The sequence below is a fragment of the Octopus bimaculoides genome, chromosome 14, assembly GCF_046866305.1.
Source record: "Octopus bimaculoides isolate indiv1 chromosome 14, ASM4686630v1, whole genome shotgun sequence".
In the NCBI taxonomy this organism is placed as follows: Eukaryota; Metazoa; Mollusca; class Cephalopoda; order Octopoda; family Octopodidae; genus Octopus; species Octopus bimaculoides.
In genome coordinates this window covers 18260450-18279932 of record NC_142941.1, presented here as the reverse complement: position 1 = coordinate 18279932, position 19483 = coordinate 18260450, and the positions used below count along the sequence as shown (strand labels likewise).

Sequence of the window (19483 nt, the reverse complement as noted above, 5' to 3'; positions counted from 1 at the left end):
GTTAATATCTATATCATATCTTGTCATGAGAAGTTTAATAAGGAATACCCAGGGATTGGATCTCCAACAATAATCTACCTTTAACATGACACTAGGAAGGAAGGTAAAAAAACAACAAATATTTCTCAGTCTAACTACACTAGTCATAGTTATGTATATGTAAGGCTGTAAGGCAACGAGCTGGCAGAATCGTTAGCATGCCAGGTGAAATGCTTAGTAGCATTTTGACCATCTTTACATTATGAGTTCAAATTCTATTGAGATTGACTTTGCCTTTCTTCTATTCAGAGTCAATAAAATAAATACCAGTTGAGCACTGGGGTGGATGTAATTGACTTAACTACCCCTGTATATGAATAAAAGAAAAAAACTGCATCTCTCTGTCAAGCCAGTGTGGCAGGGTAGGCTCATCAAACCAGTATGATCTCAAGCTAAAATTCATGGCCTCTACATCAGACCATGATTGATGGAGAGAACATGCTGAGGCCCTCATCTTGCAGTGGACTGAACATGGGCAGTCCAATCCAATCCAAGGTTTCTCCATTTAGCCATATTTACTTGCACTTGCATGCGTAGACACACACACATACAATAGGCCATTTTTTTTAGTTAATCTAATGTTTGATTTCATTTTTCTTTATTTCTGTTCAGGTGAGTTCTGGTGAACTTATGGACCATTTCCCTCTTGTCGTGTGGCAGACAGGTTCTGGCACACAGACAAATATGAATGTCAATGAAGTGATTAGCAACCGAGCCATTCAGTTACTTGGTGGTCAGCTTGGCAGCAAGGACCCTGTGCATCCAAATGATCATGTAAATATGAGCCAAGTAAGTGTCATTTATCTTATCTCTCTTTACTCTCTTTTATTCTTTTACTTGTTTCAATAATTTGACTGCGGCCATGCTGGAGCACCGCCTTTACTCGAGCAAATCGACCCCAGGACTTATTCTTTGTAAGCCTAGTACTTATTCTATCGGTCTCTTTTGTGAAACCGCTAAGTGACGGGGACGTAAACACACCAGCATCCGTTGTCAAGCGATGTTGGGGGGACAAACACAGACACACATACGCATATATATATATACATATATACGACGGGCTTCTTTCAGTTTCCGTCTACCAAATCCACTCACAAGGCTTTGGTCGGCCCAAGGCTATAGTAGAAGACACTTGCCCAAGGTGCCACGCAGTGGGACTGAACCCGGAACCATGTGTTTGGTAAGCAAGCTACTTACCACACAGCCACTCCTGCGCCTAGGTAGATTTTTTTTTTTTTTTTTGTGAAGAGAGTTGGAGCAAGAGTTTGTCTTTTACTGGTACCTATTGACCTTCCAGAAGAACAAAAAATAAGATATCCTCACATTATTTTTCCATGCAGAAATATAAATATAAACAGGATAATTTAAAGCATTGACACCTTTTTCAAGTACAAATTAAAATAAACTTAAAGGAAGTTAAAGTAAACTTGAATCAAATTAAAACATCTTGAAATAAATTAATCTTGCAGTAAATTAACCCTTTAGTATTTAAACTGGCCGTATCTGGCCCAAAATTTTCTACATGTTTTATGTTTAAAGTGGTCAGATCTGGCTCCCCACAATACCTAACAATGTCATTGTAAAAATATAGTCACATCATTGAAATCTCAAAGCTGCAAGATAATGCATTATTAATTTTTTTTTAATGTGAATAAATAAGCATTACATTTGGCAGAATAATCTGAATGCTCAAGGGTCAAATCTTTTTTTTTTCTAATTAGATGATGGCATCTAACCTTATTTCCAATGCTTTTATATAATGAATAATAAATAAACAGTACACACACACACACACACACACATGTTTTAAGTGCAGGCTTTTTGTATGGTCCTCCACTTGTTTCCCTGATTAAAACCTATTATTACTTTGAGATTCACTTTCATCATCCACAAGTAAGCACTTTATTGTAGGTATATGTTGTGACAGGCAACACTTTTTTGGCAGCCATCAAACTGTTGAGAATTATCTGTTTTGGAAATACAATAGGCAATTACTTTGGTTATAAATAGACATTCCTCCTCATCATCATCATTTAAAATCTGCCTTCCATGCTAGCTTGAGTGGGATGGTTTGACAAGAGCCAGCTAGGGAGAAGCCTGCACCAGACTTCTGTGACTATTTTGGCAGGATTTTTACAGTTGGGTGCCCTTCCTAACACTAACGACTCAGCAGAGTGGACTTAGTACATCATTTTACGTGGCACAAGCACTGGTGAGGTCAGTTTTGGCAAGGTTTTTACAGCTGGATGCCTTTCCAAACACCAACCAATTTACAGTGTGGACTGGATGCTTTTAAGTGGCACCTACACTGACAGGGTCACCAATTACTTGCAAGACAAAAAAAAAAATAAAACTTTCAAGAGGGGAGGGGTTATTGGAGGAGGTGGTTTTGTGTTGGATGATGAAAGGTTATAGTGAGACAGAGAGACAGACACAGGTGCCTTGCTGTAGAGGAAGGTGTAGAGGTGTCTTGCTGTAGAGATATCAGGAATAAAGACAGAAACAGGTGTGCTTCCACAAAGGAGATACATGGTTACCCAACCTGAGGAAAGTGCAGGAGAAGGAGAGAGTGAGTGAGAGACAGCAGGATAGAGATGGTAGCAAAATGTCCCCTAAAATTACTGGCCCTGTGCCAAAATTGAAACCAATATTTGTTCTGGCTCTCTATATTCAGGGCTGATTTTGTTTTTCATCCTTTTGGCATTGATAAAGTACCAGTCTTGTACTGAAGTCAGTGTAATAAACCATCTTCAAAAGACAAAACAGTGTAAGGAAGCACACTGTGACCAGTGGTGCATAACAACATCTAATAGTCTGGTCCTCACCCTTTGCAGTTAAGTCCACTTTGTGATTTCTGCAATGCCCTGTCATGTCTCCACTTGTATTAGCCTTCTCCCTGTGCTCTTGAGCATCTGGGCAAAATACAGTACAAGGTCCAAAGAGTTGCTCCACACTACTTGCTAGAGGGGTCTCAATACAGTGTATGTATTTGTGTGTGTATGAATATATATATATATATATATATATATATATATGTATGTGTGTGTGCGTGTGCTGGTGGCATGTTAAAAGCACCATCCAAATGTGATTGATGCCAGGGTCGCCTGACTGGTTCCCATGGCGGTGACACATAAAAAGCACCATCCGAACATGGCCAATGCCAGGCCCACCTGACCGGCTCCTGTGCCGAAGGCACATAAAAAGCATCCACTATACTCTCAGAGTGATTGGCACTAGGAAGGGCATCCAACTGTCGAAACATTGCCAGATCAGGTTGGAGACTGGTGCAGCCGCTGACTTTCCAGTCCTCAGTCAAACTATCCAACCCATGCCAGCATGAAAAAACGGATGTTAAATGATGATGATGATATATAAACTGGCACTCCAGTGGTTATGACAATGAGGGTTCCAGTTGATCCAATCAACGGAACAGTTTGCTCATGAAATTAACGTGCAAATAGTTGAGCACTCTACAGACATGTATACCCTTCACGTATTTCCAGGGAGATTCAGCGTGACACAGAAAGTGACAAAGCTGGCTCTTTGAATTACAAGTACAACTCATTTTTGTCAACTGAGTGGACTGGGGTAACGTGAAATAAAGTGTCTTACTGGAGGACATAACGTGCCACTGGAATTGAACTCATGTCCTTATGATCATGAACTGAAAACCACTCAGCACACACACACAACAGACTTCCACACAGTTACCATCTACTAAATTCTTCCACATGTCATTGGTTGGTTTGTGTCTATATTAGAAGAGGTGCTGTGTAGCAGGACTGAATCTAAAACCATGTGGTTGTAAAGTAAGCTTCTTAATCACACAGTCAAGACTATACCTTTATAGAGTAATGTTTAAAACTCAATTAAATACCAGCAATGAGGACTCACAGCTCTATCTAGAACAGACATAGAAAATGTTTTTTTCGAAATCATGATTGAACCAAATTCGATGACTGGCACCTGTGCCAGAGGAGCGCGCTAAGAGCACTGTCCGAGCGTGATCATTGCCAGAGCAGCTGTCTGGCTTCCATGCCAGTGGCACGTAAATAGCACCATTTGAGCGTGATCGTTACCAGCGTTGCCTTCCTGGCACTTGTGCCGGTGGAACGTGAAAAGACATTCGTGCGAGGTTGTTGTCAGTGCCGCTGGACTGGCTCTTATGCAGGTGGCACGTAAAAAACACCATTTTGAGCGTGGCCGTTGCCAGTACCGCCTGACTGGCCCTCGTGCCGGTGGAACGTAAAAGCACCCACTAGACTCTTGGAGTGGTTGGCGTTAGGTAGGGCATCCAGCTGTAGAAACTCTGCCAGATCAAATTGGAGCCTGGTTCGCCAGTCCTCAGTCAAATCGTCCAACCCTTGCTAGCATGGAAGGTGGATGTTAAATGATGATGATGGAATAAAAAAAAAATTTGAAAATATGAATTCATAATCTATACCAGTGGTTTTCAACCAGGGTCCATATGGCCCTTGGGTGGGGTCCATATAAGATTTTGTTAAATTTATTTGCAATAAATTTGTTATACTTTCACAATTCACAAAATATTTTTTTTTTTTAAACAATTCCTAATAATATTTAATTATAAAAATATCATTTTTTAAACATTGAATTGCTGGGAGAGTCCACCCGAGTAAAATAGGAATCAAAGGAGTCCATTGGTAAAAAATGATTGAGAACTGCTGATCTATACAATAACCAACCAACAATTTAACCATTCTTTTTCTAATTGATGTAATTTTCTCATAATCTAACAAAAAGAAAAATATCTTTTAATCAAGTGTTCCTGTATAAGGTACAAAATACAAGAAAACCGGTCAAGAAGAGACTTCCATATTTTTTATATTCTTATTTATTTGCTTAACCCTTTAGCATTTAAACTGGCTATATCTGTCCCAAATGTTCTACCTGTGTTATACTCCAACCAACCAGATCCAGCCTATCACACTTACTCTTTAATGCAATTGTAAAATATACAACCATATCATCAAAATTTCGAAGTCACAAAATAATGCCTGATTAATTGAAAGCAATGTGAATGTAAAAGCATTACGTTTGACTGGATAATCTGAATGCTAAAGTGTTAAATGCCACACCTGTCTTCAATGTGTTTACATGTTACATGTCACTCTGAGAAAAACAACTCAAGAGCTTTGATATTGGGGTCATTCGCTTATGTTTTGTGATCAAGCATGTTTATTGTCCTTTCTATATCTTACATTGTGACAATTAATTGTTTATTCATGTATTACAGAGTTCCAATGATACATTTCCGACTGCAATGCACATAGCTGTTGCTGCTGAAATCCACCAGCATTTATTACCTGCCCTTCATAAATTACATGAATCTCTCAAAAACAAATCTAATGAGTTTATGGACATTATCAAAGTAGGACGTACACACACGCAAGTAAGTTATATACCAATAATTTTATCCATGTACATTGCATATATATATATAAAGAATAAAAAGTTTTGAATGGTACAACAATGCACTATAATACAAAAAAATGGACTATATACTTGTAATTTAGTTATCTATTTCGAAATACAATTCCTTCTTCAGATCATCGGACTATAGATAACTAAATTACAACAATTATATAATCCATTTTTTTGTATTATAGTGCATTGTTGTACCATTCAAAACGTTTTATTCTTTACAAACAATACACAATGCTTCAAGCAAACTACAATACTCTGTTATATATATATAGGAGAATTCACGAAAAAACAACAGACGAAGACAGGTGGTGTAAACAACAAATGGATGTATTAGTATAACGCTCAGGAATAGAGAAAGTCTTTAATGTTTCGAGCTTACGCTCTTCAACAGAAAGAAACAAGGAGAGAAAAAAAATATGTGTAGTGGTCAGCGATCTATCATATATATATATATGATGATTGCTTCATCTTGACAGATGATAGCCTTCCCATCAGCACAACACAATCCCTCTGTTGATGAGCCCTCAGATGGCTTTTAAGACTAGCTCCTGACTGACAGGGTTTAAGACACAAGTGACAGATATTATTCATCTTTGCCCTTTAGAATCTGAATCTGAAGGAATGTTTTTATGAACTAGCATATGTCTTTTAAGTCCAGATATTGTTTAGCAAGTTTTGTGATATTTGACAATTACACGTATATATATATATATATATATATATATATATATATATATACAGGGGTTGGATAAAATAATGGAAACACCTTAAAATTTCAAACAAATTTTAATATGGAGTCGGACCACAGAAAGCACTATGAGTTCTTGACCTTATATCTTTTTGCAGTTTTGCAAACACAGTCTACAAAATTTTTTCATTCCATTTATTTTTTCCACTTTATGGAAGTCAATATTTTCTCTGTTAACGTTCACCTCAGTTAATCTTGCTTTTCTCCCAGTTCTGTATTTTCTGGAAGAAAAGCCCTCACGTAACTGAGATGCGATGTCAACCCAAAATTTTAAATGGTCGTAGTCTTTTGGTGGCTTTTTACATAAACAGTATATGAATCGACTATAGTTAGGCATAATGCTGGAGATATATGGATCACCATACCTTACATCAAGATTCCAGTAGTTAAAAAAAAAAAACTTCAGTAAAAATAAATAGTCCAATGGTTGAACATTGGGAGGTAGATTGTGTTGTGGTCTAGTCTTTTCTGTGAAATCAGGAACTGTGGTTGATGTGATAATCTTCAATAATGTTGCTGTAATGTTTTCAATATAATTTTCATCACTTTTATTATCAAAATTTTCCTCGTCCAATGAAGATTCATAAATATCAATATCAGATTTGTCCAAAGACAAATCACAGTTGTTTGCATTTATATTTTGTACATCATTAAGAGTAAAACCTTCAAAGTCAGAATTGCTACTTGCTGATGCCATATCGTTGAAAATTAAGATATACACTTCTCTTCAAATGTTGAAAAAAATCAAGAAGTCTCAAAAATTTCAGGGTATTTTTACTTGAATAAAGGTGGTAAAGGCTTTATCTCACATTATCTCAAAACAACGAGAATTCAATAACATGATTTGTTTAATTTTTTAGTGATTTTGTAGAGGAATCAGATACAGCGGGATTTAGCTGGTTCAAACAGATAAAGGGAAATTATTTTCGGCCTGTCCGAACACGAAAGGGTTAATACCACTACCCTGAAATGTTTCCCTTGATATATGTTCCTCATCCTTAATACTGTCCTCCATTCTCACATCCTCTCTACCACTATATGTTTCTCACTCTCCCTATGTGTTACACCTGCCCCTTTCTGCCCCACACTCTCACAACCTACCCAACCACTCATCATCTCTCTCTCATCCTTCCTCTGTCTACTATATCTCCTGTATCTGTTCTGGAACTTATCACTCCACATTTTTATTCACCTTTCAACCCTAGCCTACTCTTCTCCACCTTTCCTACTTATCCACTCAACATTTGTTGTTTATTATAGTCACCACTTCACCCATTCCCTATCTCTGATTCTCCCAAACATTCATGCATCCTTTACCCATCCATACTTCCAGTTCTTTTGTCCCATTCACTTTTAGTCATTTTGTACTTTGAGGGTCCACAAAGACACCTTATCACTGCTTTTTTTATCTCTTCCCAGCTCCACCTGATCACCCCCAACCTCTCTTCCAAAATGTGAGTGCCATGTAGCCCCTCTGTAGCATGAAACTTGCCCTGCTCCAGCCACTTCTCTCATTCTCTAACACCTTAGCATGACTCTTTTCTATTTGGCTTTCACTTTTTCAAATTTTAAAATTAAATAAAAAAAATTTTAATTTAGTACATTGATGTACTTTTTCACACTGAATCTGATGTTGTTATTCACTTGTTCCAGAAAAAATTTTTGAAAAAAGTTACAGCAGTTTAAAGTTTGATTATTTTTACCCAATCAGAAAATAGCATTTAGAAGCAGTCATTTTCTGCAAGATAACTTTTATTAAACAAAATCATCATCATCATCGTTTAACGTCCACTTTCCATGCTAGCATGGGTTGGACGATTTGACTGAGGACTGGTGAACCGGATGGCTGCACCAGGCTCTAATCTGATCTGGCAGTGTTTCTACAGCTGGATGCTCTTCCTAATGCCAACCACTCTGAGAGTGTAGTGGGTGTTTTACATGCCACAGTACTGGCAACGGCCAGGGAAGCAATAAATTACAATGACGAAAGTTGTAATATGTTTTGAAGTTTTGATAAGTTTAAATAAAGTCAAGTAAAATGTTGGAACAGGAAATATAAAAAGGGAAAATGATCAATGAATTTTTTTTTCAAAAAAATTAAAAAACAAACTGCACATTACACTACTGTAGCTTAGTTCATGCAAACATTTAACAGCGAAAGTTTGAGATACTCTAGGACTAGAGTTAGGATTTAGGGTTGGAGTTTAGAGTCAGTTTGACCAGTGGATGATCTGGGGTTAATCAATTGGTAACATTTTTCTAAAAAAAGTTTTCTGCGACAAATGATTAACAAAATCGGATTCAGTATGAAAAATTACATCAATATACCAAATTTGAAAAAAACAATCCTCTTTTTTTGTAGTGAAAATTCAAAAATGAAAGTTCAGAATATAGATACAGTAGCTTTAAGCAGACAACATCTTGGCTTGTTATTATGGAAACAGGCACCAATGTGTCTGTGGCTTACGATTGGCTAAAATTACCCAAAATTTGCACACTTTAAAAATCTATTAACTTTTTATTTATTAATTTATGGCAAAAACAAATGTCATTTCCATAATTAACATACAAAACTACATCAATACACAAAATTTGAAATCAATTGGAACAAAATTAAAAGAATTGAAAAGTGAAAGCCAAACAGAAAGGATCCCCAAACATAAAGCTGATACACACACTCTATTTCACTGCAACTAATTTTGAGCTGAGCATTTTTGTATTTTCACACATCTTTTCTTTCTTTACTGTTTTACACCTATTTTCCTCCCTCCTTATCAAAGGGAGGAAGGCACACACACACACACATTTTGCTGTATGATGATGTTTTTATTGTTCAAATGCTATTTTGCAGGATGCAGTGCCCTTAACACTTGGACAAGAGTTTAGTGGATATGTAGCCCAGTTAGCTAATGGAATTGAACGCATCAAATCAACTATGCCAAGATTATATCAGCTAGCCATAGGTTTGTTAGATATCTTTATAAATTCCAATAGCTCAAGTTAGTCTCTTTAAAAAAAAATTTTTTATTAATATCATCATTCAGTAATAACTGAACATTTAGTAGTTTGTATCTTCTTTCTGTTGTTAACTCTCTTGCAGGTAGAACATTTCATTCACCAATGGTACACAGAGGGACATTTTGGTCATTTTTTCATAGCTCATTGTCAAGCATTCTCCTACTGGTTGATTTTTTTTTTCTTTTTACTTGTTTCAGTAATTTGACTGTGGCCATGCTGGGGCACCACCAAATATTGCATGTTAATTTGTTGAAGCAGCCATGCATTCCTATAGAATTCCAGTGATTTTCACATCATTATGTTATATAATTTATAGCTTTAAATGCTCAAAAGCAACATGATAGTACTCAGTGGTTCATATTGTTTGTTTGCTAAAAGGAGGTCTTCAATCAGTGTAGAGAAAAATGTTTGATATCTCCAAGGAGTCGGACAGTAACAATGACAGCCTAGGTAATGGAAATGATCTTAATTTGTTCTATGTTTAAGATTCAGATAGCAAATATGATGCATGAGCAAGTAATGTAGATAACGAGAGTATGTATGCAGACAATAGAGCTGAATCTAGTAGTAGAAAGGAGTTACATGATGATGATACTTCTGACAATGCAGATGCTGGATACATGTGACTTGAAAACTGATAAACCCCACATCTTATAAATGATTTTGTTAGCCATGGTGGACCTAGATAGACACTAACTAAAACTACGTCTGTTGATTATTTTCATAATTCTTTTTGGCTTCTGTTGGTGCTGGGTTTTTACTTTGGGATTATCTTGTGAAGGAAACCAAAAATATATTTCACCTGCTGTATATAGCGTTTCCCAACCTATTTTCACAAAAACACTCTGCTGTAACTTTCCAGAAAAATGTATGCCCCACTAGTAGTGAGTAAAAAAAATAACCTTATTTTAAATATTTCTAATTATGTATTTTCCTTAAAGAAATATCCACCCTAGGGCATTAGAACAGCACTATACTGTAGCAAACAATCTTCACACAGTATGCTTGGCTGGAGGGATTGGTTTGGCTAGGCTGAGTATAAGTGTAATATGTTACCTGTGAAAAAAAGATTTTTCACAATTCCATGTTCCATTAAAAATAAATAAGAAAAGAAAAAGTAAAAAAGTTTGGATTTCATGCCCCATGTTGGGAATCACTTGTATATGATATGTAGGACCACTTCAAAAATATCCCAGAATTCTTTGGCAACCGTTGACACTTGAAAAACTATGAGCATTTGTCAGTTTGATTTTTGAATATGGTGACTCATACATAAAACACACTCCATAGAGCAGTACTAGAACACATTTTCTAAAAATTATTTACCTATGTCACAAGGGTTTTAAAAAATTATCTACTTATTAAAAGGTTAAGATCCAGATCAGCTCTGATCAAGCATACATATCATTGAAGGAAGTTTTGCTGTGACCATCTTGTCTTATGTTCCAACACAACTTATCTAGGACTATATTCTATAGTTATTATAATTAGAATTATTATTAGTAGTAGCAACACTGATGCTGATATTAGAATATCATCATCATCGTTTAACATCTACTTTCCATGCTAGCATGGGTTGGATGATTTGACTGAGGACTGGTGAAACCCAATGGCTACACCAGGCTCCAATCTGATTTGGCAGGGTTTCTACAGCTGGATGCCCTTCCTAACACCAACCACTCCGAGAGTGTAGTGGGTTCTTTTACGTGTCACCGGCACGAAGGCCAATAGGTATATTTTTATTTCCAATTTTACTTACCTTTGCTGCTACTCTTAGCAGATTTATCAAATAAAGATAGAAGCTTTCTCATGGGCACAACCATTTTTTCCTAAAGTTAGGATTAAGTTGTTCAATGAATATATAACTAGGATGGGGAAATATGTAAGATATTGATAGAGTAATCTCAGGGTATTATGTAAACGCCATTAAATATAATTTGATCATAATTTCACCAGATTCTTGTGATGGTGCATGCATCTAGAAACAGCCAGTGCTAAATGGATAGCAATGACAGTTCATAGGTGATTTAAATTCACGAAAACACTCAATGTTTTCGTCATTTTCAATTATTATCTGTATCACACTAAAGAAATTGAAAGTTAAGTGCCTTTGCAAAAGATACAGTGGCAGTGAGACAAGCCATTTAGCCTTTCTAGCCAGATCAACTTCTTAGTGACTCCAGGCAACTAATGCTCACCCTACATAAGTGAAATACTCAAAGATAGTATTTGTTGTTTTTCTGAAGGGTACTAGTGATATAAGGGAAATCTGTACAACCAAGAATTACTTACAGACTAACCCTTTCATTACCAACCCAGCTGAAACTAGCTCTTGTTCTGAATACAAATGTCTTGTTTTCATAAGTTTTCAATTAAAATTTTCCACCAAACTTTCGTCACAATTTATGTTCCTAACACTAGCTGAATGATAACTAAGTTGTTTTACTAAATTCTTTGTTATATTTAAAGTAATTGAAAGAAACACAGAGCATCTCAAAATAAATACAGTAACGAAAGGGCTAAACTTACGAGTAGCTTATCTCAATTAAGTAAGCTTCTCTATTTTTCCCCCAAGTTAGTACAGGTAATTCAGATACTGGAGATTTCTTCTTGCTCTTCAACCTTCTACTTAACATGATACATTGCATACATTATCAATATCCTACAAAAGTTACTGCACACATTTATGTTCTAGTATGTCTTTTCCATTTCTAGCATATTCCAAATGATTTTTTTAAAGATCTATCTTCATGTGAACTGGAGGTTAAAGCAAACATTGATCCATTTTCTCTGTCCACTATTCCTGGGAGAGTTGTTGGGGTAGTCTTCAGGCACTTCCTCCATAGGGTCCTCTCAGAAGCAATCATCATTAGACTTTCCAGCTAGATTCCCAAGTATGACCAACTGAGACTATGAATATAATCCAACCATTTCATTCTTGGTCTACCCCAAGGTCTCCTGCTGGTTGGTTCAATTTGAATGATCTGTCTTGTGATTTTTTCCTGCTGCATTCTAATAACATGTCCAAAGTCCTGGAGCTGTGACTTCTGAATATGGAGAAGTAACAGCTTAACCTACCTTTGCTTTGATTTCATCCAATAAGCATTTTTTAACCTGCAATTTATTATTTTAACAAGGTGGCACAGCTGTTGGTACTGGAATAAACACAAGAATTGGATTTGCAGAAAAAATTTCTTCTAACATTGCTGAAATTACAGGTAAAGTTTGATTCCTTATGTGGCAAATATTTTCCATTTGTTTTCATGAAATTTGTCTACTAAAATATATTTTCAATTTTGTGAGCATTGTAATTTTTAGAAATGTATTGACTGTCTCAAGTAAGATATAAGCTTCTCAACTGGAGATTTCAACCAAGTGTTACATTTAGGCAATATTTGAAAGGACAATTTTGTATGAATCTACTAGTGTGCTTTTCGATATTTGTCAGTGATTCCAAGCCGATCAGGATACACAGGCAGTGGTTTGTGTTAAAACAAAATCTCCCAGTACGAAAACATTCTTTTTGTTTACATGTTGCTACAATTTTGTTGTAGAAATGACAGGTGTTACAACACAAACATTTTCACTATTTAGATAGAAAATAAATGTGTAAAGAATGACATGTATTGATAAAAAGAAATTTGCTAAATATTCTTTATTTAAATGTACTGTACTCTTAACTTTTCCTTTCACAACAACTCTGTGTGTTACAGGTTCTCTCTTTATATTATCCTTTTAGGGCTTCCTTTCCAATCTGCTCCTAATAAATTTGAAGCACTTGCAGCTCATGATGCACTTGTGGAAGTACATGGAGCTTTAAATGTTGTGGCATGCAGTTTAATGAAAATTGGTAATGACCTACGCTTCCTTGCTTCTGGTCCTCGGTGTGGTTTTGGAGAATTAATTCTTCCCGAAAATGAGCCTGGAAGTAGTATCATGCCAGGTGAGTGAAATGTATATTGAATTTTTATATTAGATTTATCTTTTTGAATTCTGTGAGTTGATTTTATTAGGTGACACAAGCTCACTAGTTGTTCATTGCAGTTATTATATAGTAGCTTTAAACAAGGCTTTCATATGATTGTGACTGGTTCTATGCTAACAGGGATTATGACGCCTGGTGCCAACAACTGATGGTTTTAAGTTCCCAATTATAGTTTTTGTTATATCCTTAAAATGTTAAATTGCTATAATACCCACTTCAGTATACAGTATACTTATACGACTATTTCTGAGTGCCTACTACATACGCTGGTACTTCACATACTTCTCTTTACTTGCAGTGACTAGGTTATTCCATTCATCACATGAGAGGGGTGTACCATTATTACTAATTCCCTACATCTCCCCTTTTAAGTTTTTCTTAGGAAGTATCATTTTATTTAACAATATTTTTTATTCACCCCTACCTCCTCCTTTTGAGTCTTTTTTTTTTCTCTACTGTTTAATATTTTTTATGATTGGCATCTATTCTCAAGAACTCTGTATGTTTTCTTTTCCTCTCACTTGTACACCTGGGTTCAATCACCTGTAGTGGTGTTGGTACTTGGAATGTATTGTACAACCATTCCATCAGTTCCTTCAACTTCTTGGGCTCACTCTCCACAAATCTTTTTTTTTTTTTTTTTTTTTTTTTTCAGTTGGTTCCTGTGTTTCTTTTGTATACCTTTTCTATTTTTTACTCAATACATCATTTTACCTATGCATTTGGTAATCACGCCATCTTCCCAACTCTGCTTTTCATTCTTGTATACCCTCATATACACCTTTTCACCAACTTTAAAGAATCTTGCTATGTCTTCCCTGGCACTTTTTCTTTTCTTGCCAGATAGCAATTTATCAAGGACATATTTTACTTTCCTTGCAAGCATCATCTCTGCAAATGTATTCAGATTTGATGTCACACAGTACACTCTTTAAAATTATTGTAGAGCTACCTCATCCGTGACTTCCTTATTCGATTTTCTAAAGGCTCTTTTGAAGGTATCAACAAAGCATTCTGCCTGTCTATGGCACTGTAGTTATATGTTCTACCACGAACATTTCACAAAATTTTTTTAATTCACTAGACACAAATATCATTTCATTGTCAGACACTATCTCATCTTGGATGCCAAATCTCGCAAAGAAATTGTGTAAAAAAATTATCACAGTCGAGGAGGTTGGTTTTTTTACACTTACAAATTTCTGGCCATTTCGAGAAACTGTCAACTACCACTAAGTACTTAGAACCATTTAAAGGACCAGTCCAGGAATCAAAACCACAATCTTACAATCTAGAGTCCAACACCTTAACCACTAAACCATGCACCTCCTATGAATGGTACATAAGTTTTGCAAGGTTGAAACACAAAAATCAGTCCTGGTAGAATTTTAACTTTAAATGTAGAGGGACATAAGTAAATATCACAAAGAATACTAATAGTTCTGCAAAATAAGTTTCAAGAGGGTTATTCTGAATTGTTTTTGATGTTTTATACCCTAAATATTATCTTAGTTTTGGGGCTGTGATCTATTTTGTTGGTGTCCTAGTTATATTCTAAGAATAGAACAAGTGAAATTAAGTACTAAATTGAGCAAGTTAGATTTTGATGACAGACTAGGACAGTATCTTACCCTATAGCTCACTATCCAATTTCTCCCACGTCACAAAGGTCTATAGAGCTGATTGTCTATTCTGGTTTCAGTAAAGTAAAACAAGTGAAATAAATATATATGGCACAAAATTGAACTGCACTGCAAACTAACAAACAATGAACAAAACCACATGCAGTACCAACCTTGAACTAGATAGGTTTAGTAACTTTCAAAAATTATATGACATGCCAACCTTTTCAACTAGGTCTGCTTATGCCAATTTAATCATTATGATTGGTTAGTATAAGGTTGAACGTGCAAATAAACCACCAAGGAAAGCTCACAACATCATTTCAGTAGTATGTGGTGTTACACCCAATAATTGTTGCTGCATCGAATGCTACAAAGACAGTGGTGATACTCTAGATTAGGAAGAAAACTAGCTTGGATGAGGAGTAGTTCAGCTTTGTGCATCACTGATTGCATAGAGCAAGCCATTATGCTTAACATTTAATACCCTAGGGAAGGCCTTTAATACAGTACCATGCTGTATGGTCTGATGATTGCAAAAAATATCTAGAATAAATGGATGGCTAGGAAAAGCCATGTACAGAAATGCTGTTGACATGGTGAGATTTAGTAATTGGTTTAGTGAGGAGATTAGCATGCAGGTAGGTGTTTCTCAACTCTTGGACCTTGTTTAGTATAGTTCTCCAGACTATAACAGAAAAGTTTAAGAGAACTCCTCTGCCTAGTTTTCATAGTTGAAGATTTATAATGGAAATATAAAATGCAAAATGCTGAAAAGTTGATAGGGATTCCATATATAGCATACCCACTGTAAACTATGGGTGCAGTGGAATCACAGGCAAGCTGAAAGAGAAAAACTTTGTAGCAAATGCACAATAATGGTTAGCAGTTAGAGAACCAATGAAATAACTCCTTTCAAATGTTTAAAAGGTTGCTTTGAAGTTTAGTTGGTAGCTTCTGTTACGTAGGGGACCTAATTAGTAACAGAGGAGGGTGTTCCAAAAGCATAGGGCCAGAGAAAGAATCGGGTAACAAAAAATTCAGGGAGTTATTACCTCTACTGGCAACAAAGGGATTCTCTTTCCAAAGCAAATTGTATGATGCTTGTGTGATGTTGCATGGTAGTAAAACATAGGCATTCAATTTGGAGTATGTGTGAAGGCTGTAAAGAAATGAGACAAACTTGACACATCCATTGCATGTGTAACGTTAGTGTGAATGAACAATGGAGCACAAATAAGCTTTAAAAAAAATTGGATATAAGAGGATTAAGATGTGATGTGCAAGAGAGAAGACTATGGTGGTATGTGATACATATGGGGGATCCTGTAGAACAGTGGTACTTAACCTTTTTCATCGTCTTACCCTGCCAAGCCTCTCATAATAAATTTTGTAATGGTCTTGGAACACAAAGTGCCATGGGAGTTACAGAGCAGGAGCAAAGCACATAGTCATGATACCACTAGCAACTACAATGCAATACTGTAATTACATGAAATAAATTACTTTCTTCCAAACCTTCCGTGACACCCCCAAACCCCAAGGTTAAGAACTACTGCTGTAGAAGGAAAAGATATGGGGAAAAGTGGTGAAAAGGGAGTTGCAAGATAATTAAACCTTAAAAGGGGACACAAGTGTTAAAATGCTGTTTTGAAAAGCTGTCAAAAACCTGCAGGCATGGAAGAATATGTAAAAATAGTCATCATTGTTGTTTTTACATTCACTTTTCTTTCATGCTGCATAGGTTGGATGGGCTTGAGGCAGTATTCTATGGCCAAATGTTGTTCCTGATGCCAACATTTCCTTCTTCAAGTAAGGAATTTTATTCCACATCTTTGCATTTTGAATCACTGAGTTAGTAAACTTTTCTTTATGGACATACACCTGGAGCTATGTAGGTAACACTTGCTCAAGGTGCCATGCAGTGGGATTGAACCCAAAACGAAGTTGTAGCAAAACAAAGCAAACTTTTTAAGCACACCACCACCACCATGTACCCACCTATTGATGCTGTGTTTTCTATTTTCAGGTAAAATTAACCCTACGCAGTGTGAAGCCATCACAATGGTGGCTGCCCAAGTTATGGGTAACCAGGTTGCAGTTACTGTTGGTGGCTCAAACGGCCATTTTGAACTGAATGTCTTCAAACCTCTCATTGCACGTAATGTTCTACAATCAATTAGACTCATTGGAGATGCATGCATTTCTTTTACTGACCATTGTGTTAAAGATATCCAACCAAACAGGAAACGCTTGCAATCCAATCTTAATGAATCCCTTATGCTAGTCACTGCCCTAAATCCCCACATTGGTTATGACAGAGCAGCAAAAATAGCCAAACTAGCTCACCAAGAAGGTACTACATTAAAAGAGGCAGCGCTAAAATTAAATTTTTTGAAGGAAGAACAATTTGATGAAATAGTTCGACCCGAAAATATGCTTGGACCAAAATGATGGAATTATTAATGTACTCTATAGCAACCTGGCCAAAAACTTGTGAGGATAGCTTTAACTTTCCCTCCTTCACTTTCATAGCCAACCTCTTTTGATAGCTGTTGAGCAAAAGTTGACTACAGATGTAATCACCAAAACAGGATAAATATCTGATACGGAAAAAAATTGTAAATAGGTTGAGAAAAAAAATAAAACAAATGAATTTGATAGTTGACATCTTTTACCAATTTATTTATTTATAAATTCCTTAGCTATAATGGATACTGTTAATTCAATTTTTAATATTTTGAAATAAACATATGTACTTGAAATAATGAAATATTTTGTTCATCATAGCAAAGTAGGGGATGTTCATAAAATAAACTTACCAATTCAATTTTGGTCTCTTACATAGGCACAAGGCTTCAATTTTGCAGTAGATTGGAAAAATATATTTTGATGTCCATGCTTTTTGTAAGTGCATGAGACATGAATGAAATGATTTTAGACTTGGGTTGCCTGAACTTCACTCTACGGCACTTGTTACAATTGTAATTCTTAAATGACTTGGATTTTTTTCCCCTAGACACAGAAGCTTCATATTTGAAAGGAAGGCAGAGGCCATTTCACCTCATAGAAATGGAGTTTCAAAAGCAAGTCACAGACTTGGGCTTGCTACGGTTTTACCTTGTGTACTACTTAAATTGGATTCTAACTGAGGCACAAGGCTGATTGTTCAAAGAGAGGGAATGTGTAACTGAATTGACACCCGTGTATTACCAGTATTTATTTACCACAATGGGATGGGTAAACATTTGAACCAAATGAGTTTTAAAAATACTGAAATGTATTTAACCCTATTTATCTCAACTAAAGTGAGCCAGTGAGCGAGTCTCTACGTGTCACTCAATCTGCTAAAATTAGCAACCCAAATTTCTTATATCACAGCCTACCATCTAACAAAAACTGGAAGAACATATTAGATAATGTAATCTTAGAGTAGTATCTAAAAAGACAGGATGGTCATGGCTGGAATGCCTTTGATCATAGGTCTGCTTGATTAGGGTTTAACAATAAGAACAATTATCGTATATATATCAATATAAAAGTTACAGAGAAACATTTCAGATGAAGAGAAGGAATTAAATATTTATAAACTGAATAAGATATTTTTACTTATTTTCAGTCTGAGCAGCTCAATATGACTGACTAGTAGAAGTAATTTTTAAACTGAGGCTGATGAAGAACCCTGAGAACTGATAGTGAAGAAGCAAACCATTCTCACTGTAACTGAAACTAATTTATCCTACTGATCCACTATGTGTCTCCATTAATTTCTTTCAATGAAAGACAACATGTTAGGAATATAAAGTAGGACTGTTATTAACTAATTTGTTTACAAGAGAATTAGTATGGGGGGAAGGGGTAGTAAAATGTCAGAACTACGTGTGAAGAGAGTTCATGTGCAAGAAAAGTATCCTACAATGAGATTTACGTGACTTCAGCTTCCATGTCTTCCTCCTCGTCTTCCTCACTCGAAGTAACATCTGGTTCATCACATTGAGACTGGCATTTTATACATTTGCAATTAAAGAGGTAATTATCCCTGGAAATAAAAATTGAATTAAATTTCTTTTTACTCATTTAAAATTAAAATTTTCTTTGTTAGATTTCTTTAACCCTTTAGCATTTGGGTTATTTTGCCAAATGTATTGCTTATTTTCGTTGTTTTAAATTCATCATGTATCTCATAGCTTTGAAATTTTGATGATGTGATTGTATATTTTGAGAATGATATTGTAGGATTGGTATCAGAGTCCAGACCTGGCTGGTTTGAACATAAAACATTTGAGCTGGATATGGCTGGTTTAAATGCTAAAGGGTTAACAATGTTAAATTATTTTTCTTTTGGAAAAAAAAAAGGTATATAATATTTGTAAATGTAAAAATAGTGAAGAAACAAAGAATGTTATACTTGTGAGATTTAAGTTCCTTACAATATATATATATATATATATATATATATATATATATATATACACACACTCTTTTACTCTTACTTGTTTCAGTCAAGCAAATCAACCCCGGGACTTATTCTTTGTAAGCCTAGTACTTATTCTATCGGTCTCTTATTGCTGAACCGCTAAATGACGGGGGCATAAACACACCAGCATCGGTTGTCAAGCAATG

General features: G+C 35.7%; 2 protein-coding genes across 2 annotated transcripts in view; one reads left to right on the top strand and one right to left on the bottom strand.

The window, feature by feature from the left end:
* Nucleotides 1-18949, top strand: part of LOC106880656 (fumarate hydratase, mitochondrial) — a 35431-nt gene extending 16482 nt beyond the window's left edge. Inside the window, exons 4-9 of the mRNA XM_014930700.3 lie at nt 652-828; nt 5297-5452; nt 9087-9198; nt 12391-12471; nt 12993-13196; nt 16890-18949. Coding sequence (XP_014786186.1) covers nt 652-828; nt 5297-5452; nt 9087-9198; nt 12391-12471; nt 12993-13196; nt 16890-17314 — 1155 coding nt within the window. The 3' untranslated portion in view covers nt 17315-18949. The remainder of the gene's footprint in view (nt 1-651; nt 829-5296; nt 5453-9086; nt 9199-12390; nt 12472-12992; nt 13197-16889) is intronic.
* The window catches only part of LOC106880658 (protein-lysine N-trimethyltransferase SMYD5), a 34524-nt gene continuing 32557 nt past the window's right edge, over nt 17517-19483 (bottom strand). Inside the window, exon 12 of the mRNA XM_014930703.2 lies at nt 17517-18899. Coding sequence (XP_014786189.1) covers nt 18785-18899 — 115 coding nt within the window. The 3' untranslated portion in view covers nt 17517-18784. The remainder of the gene's footprint in view (nt 18900-19483) is intronic.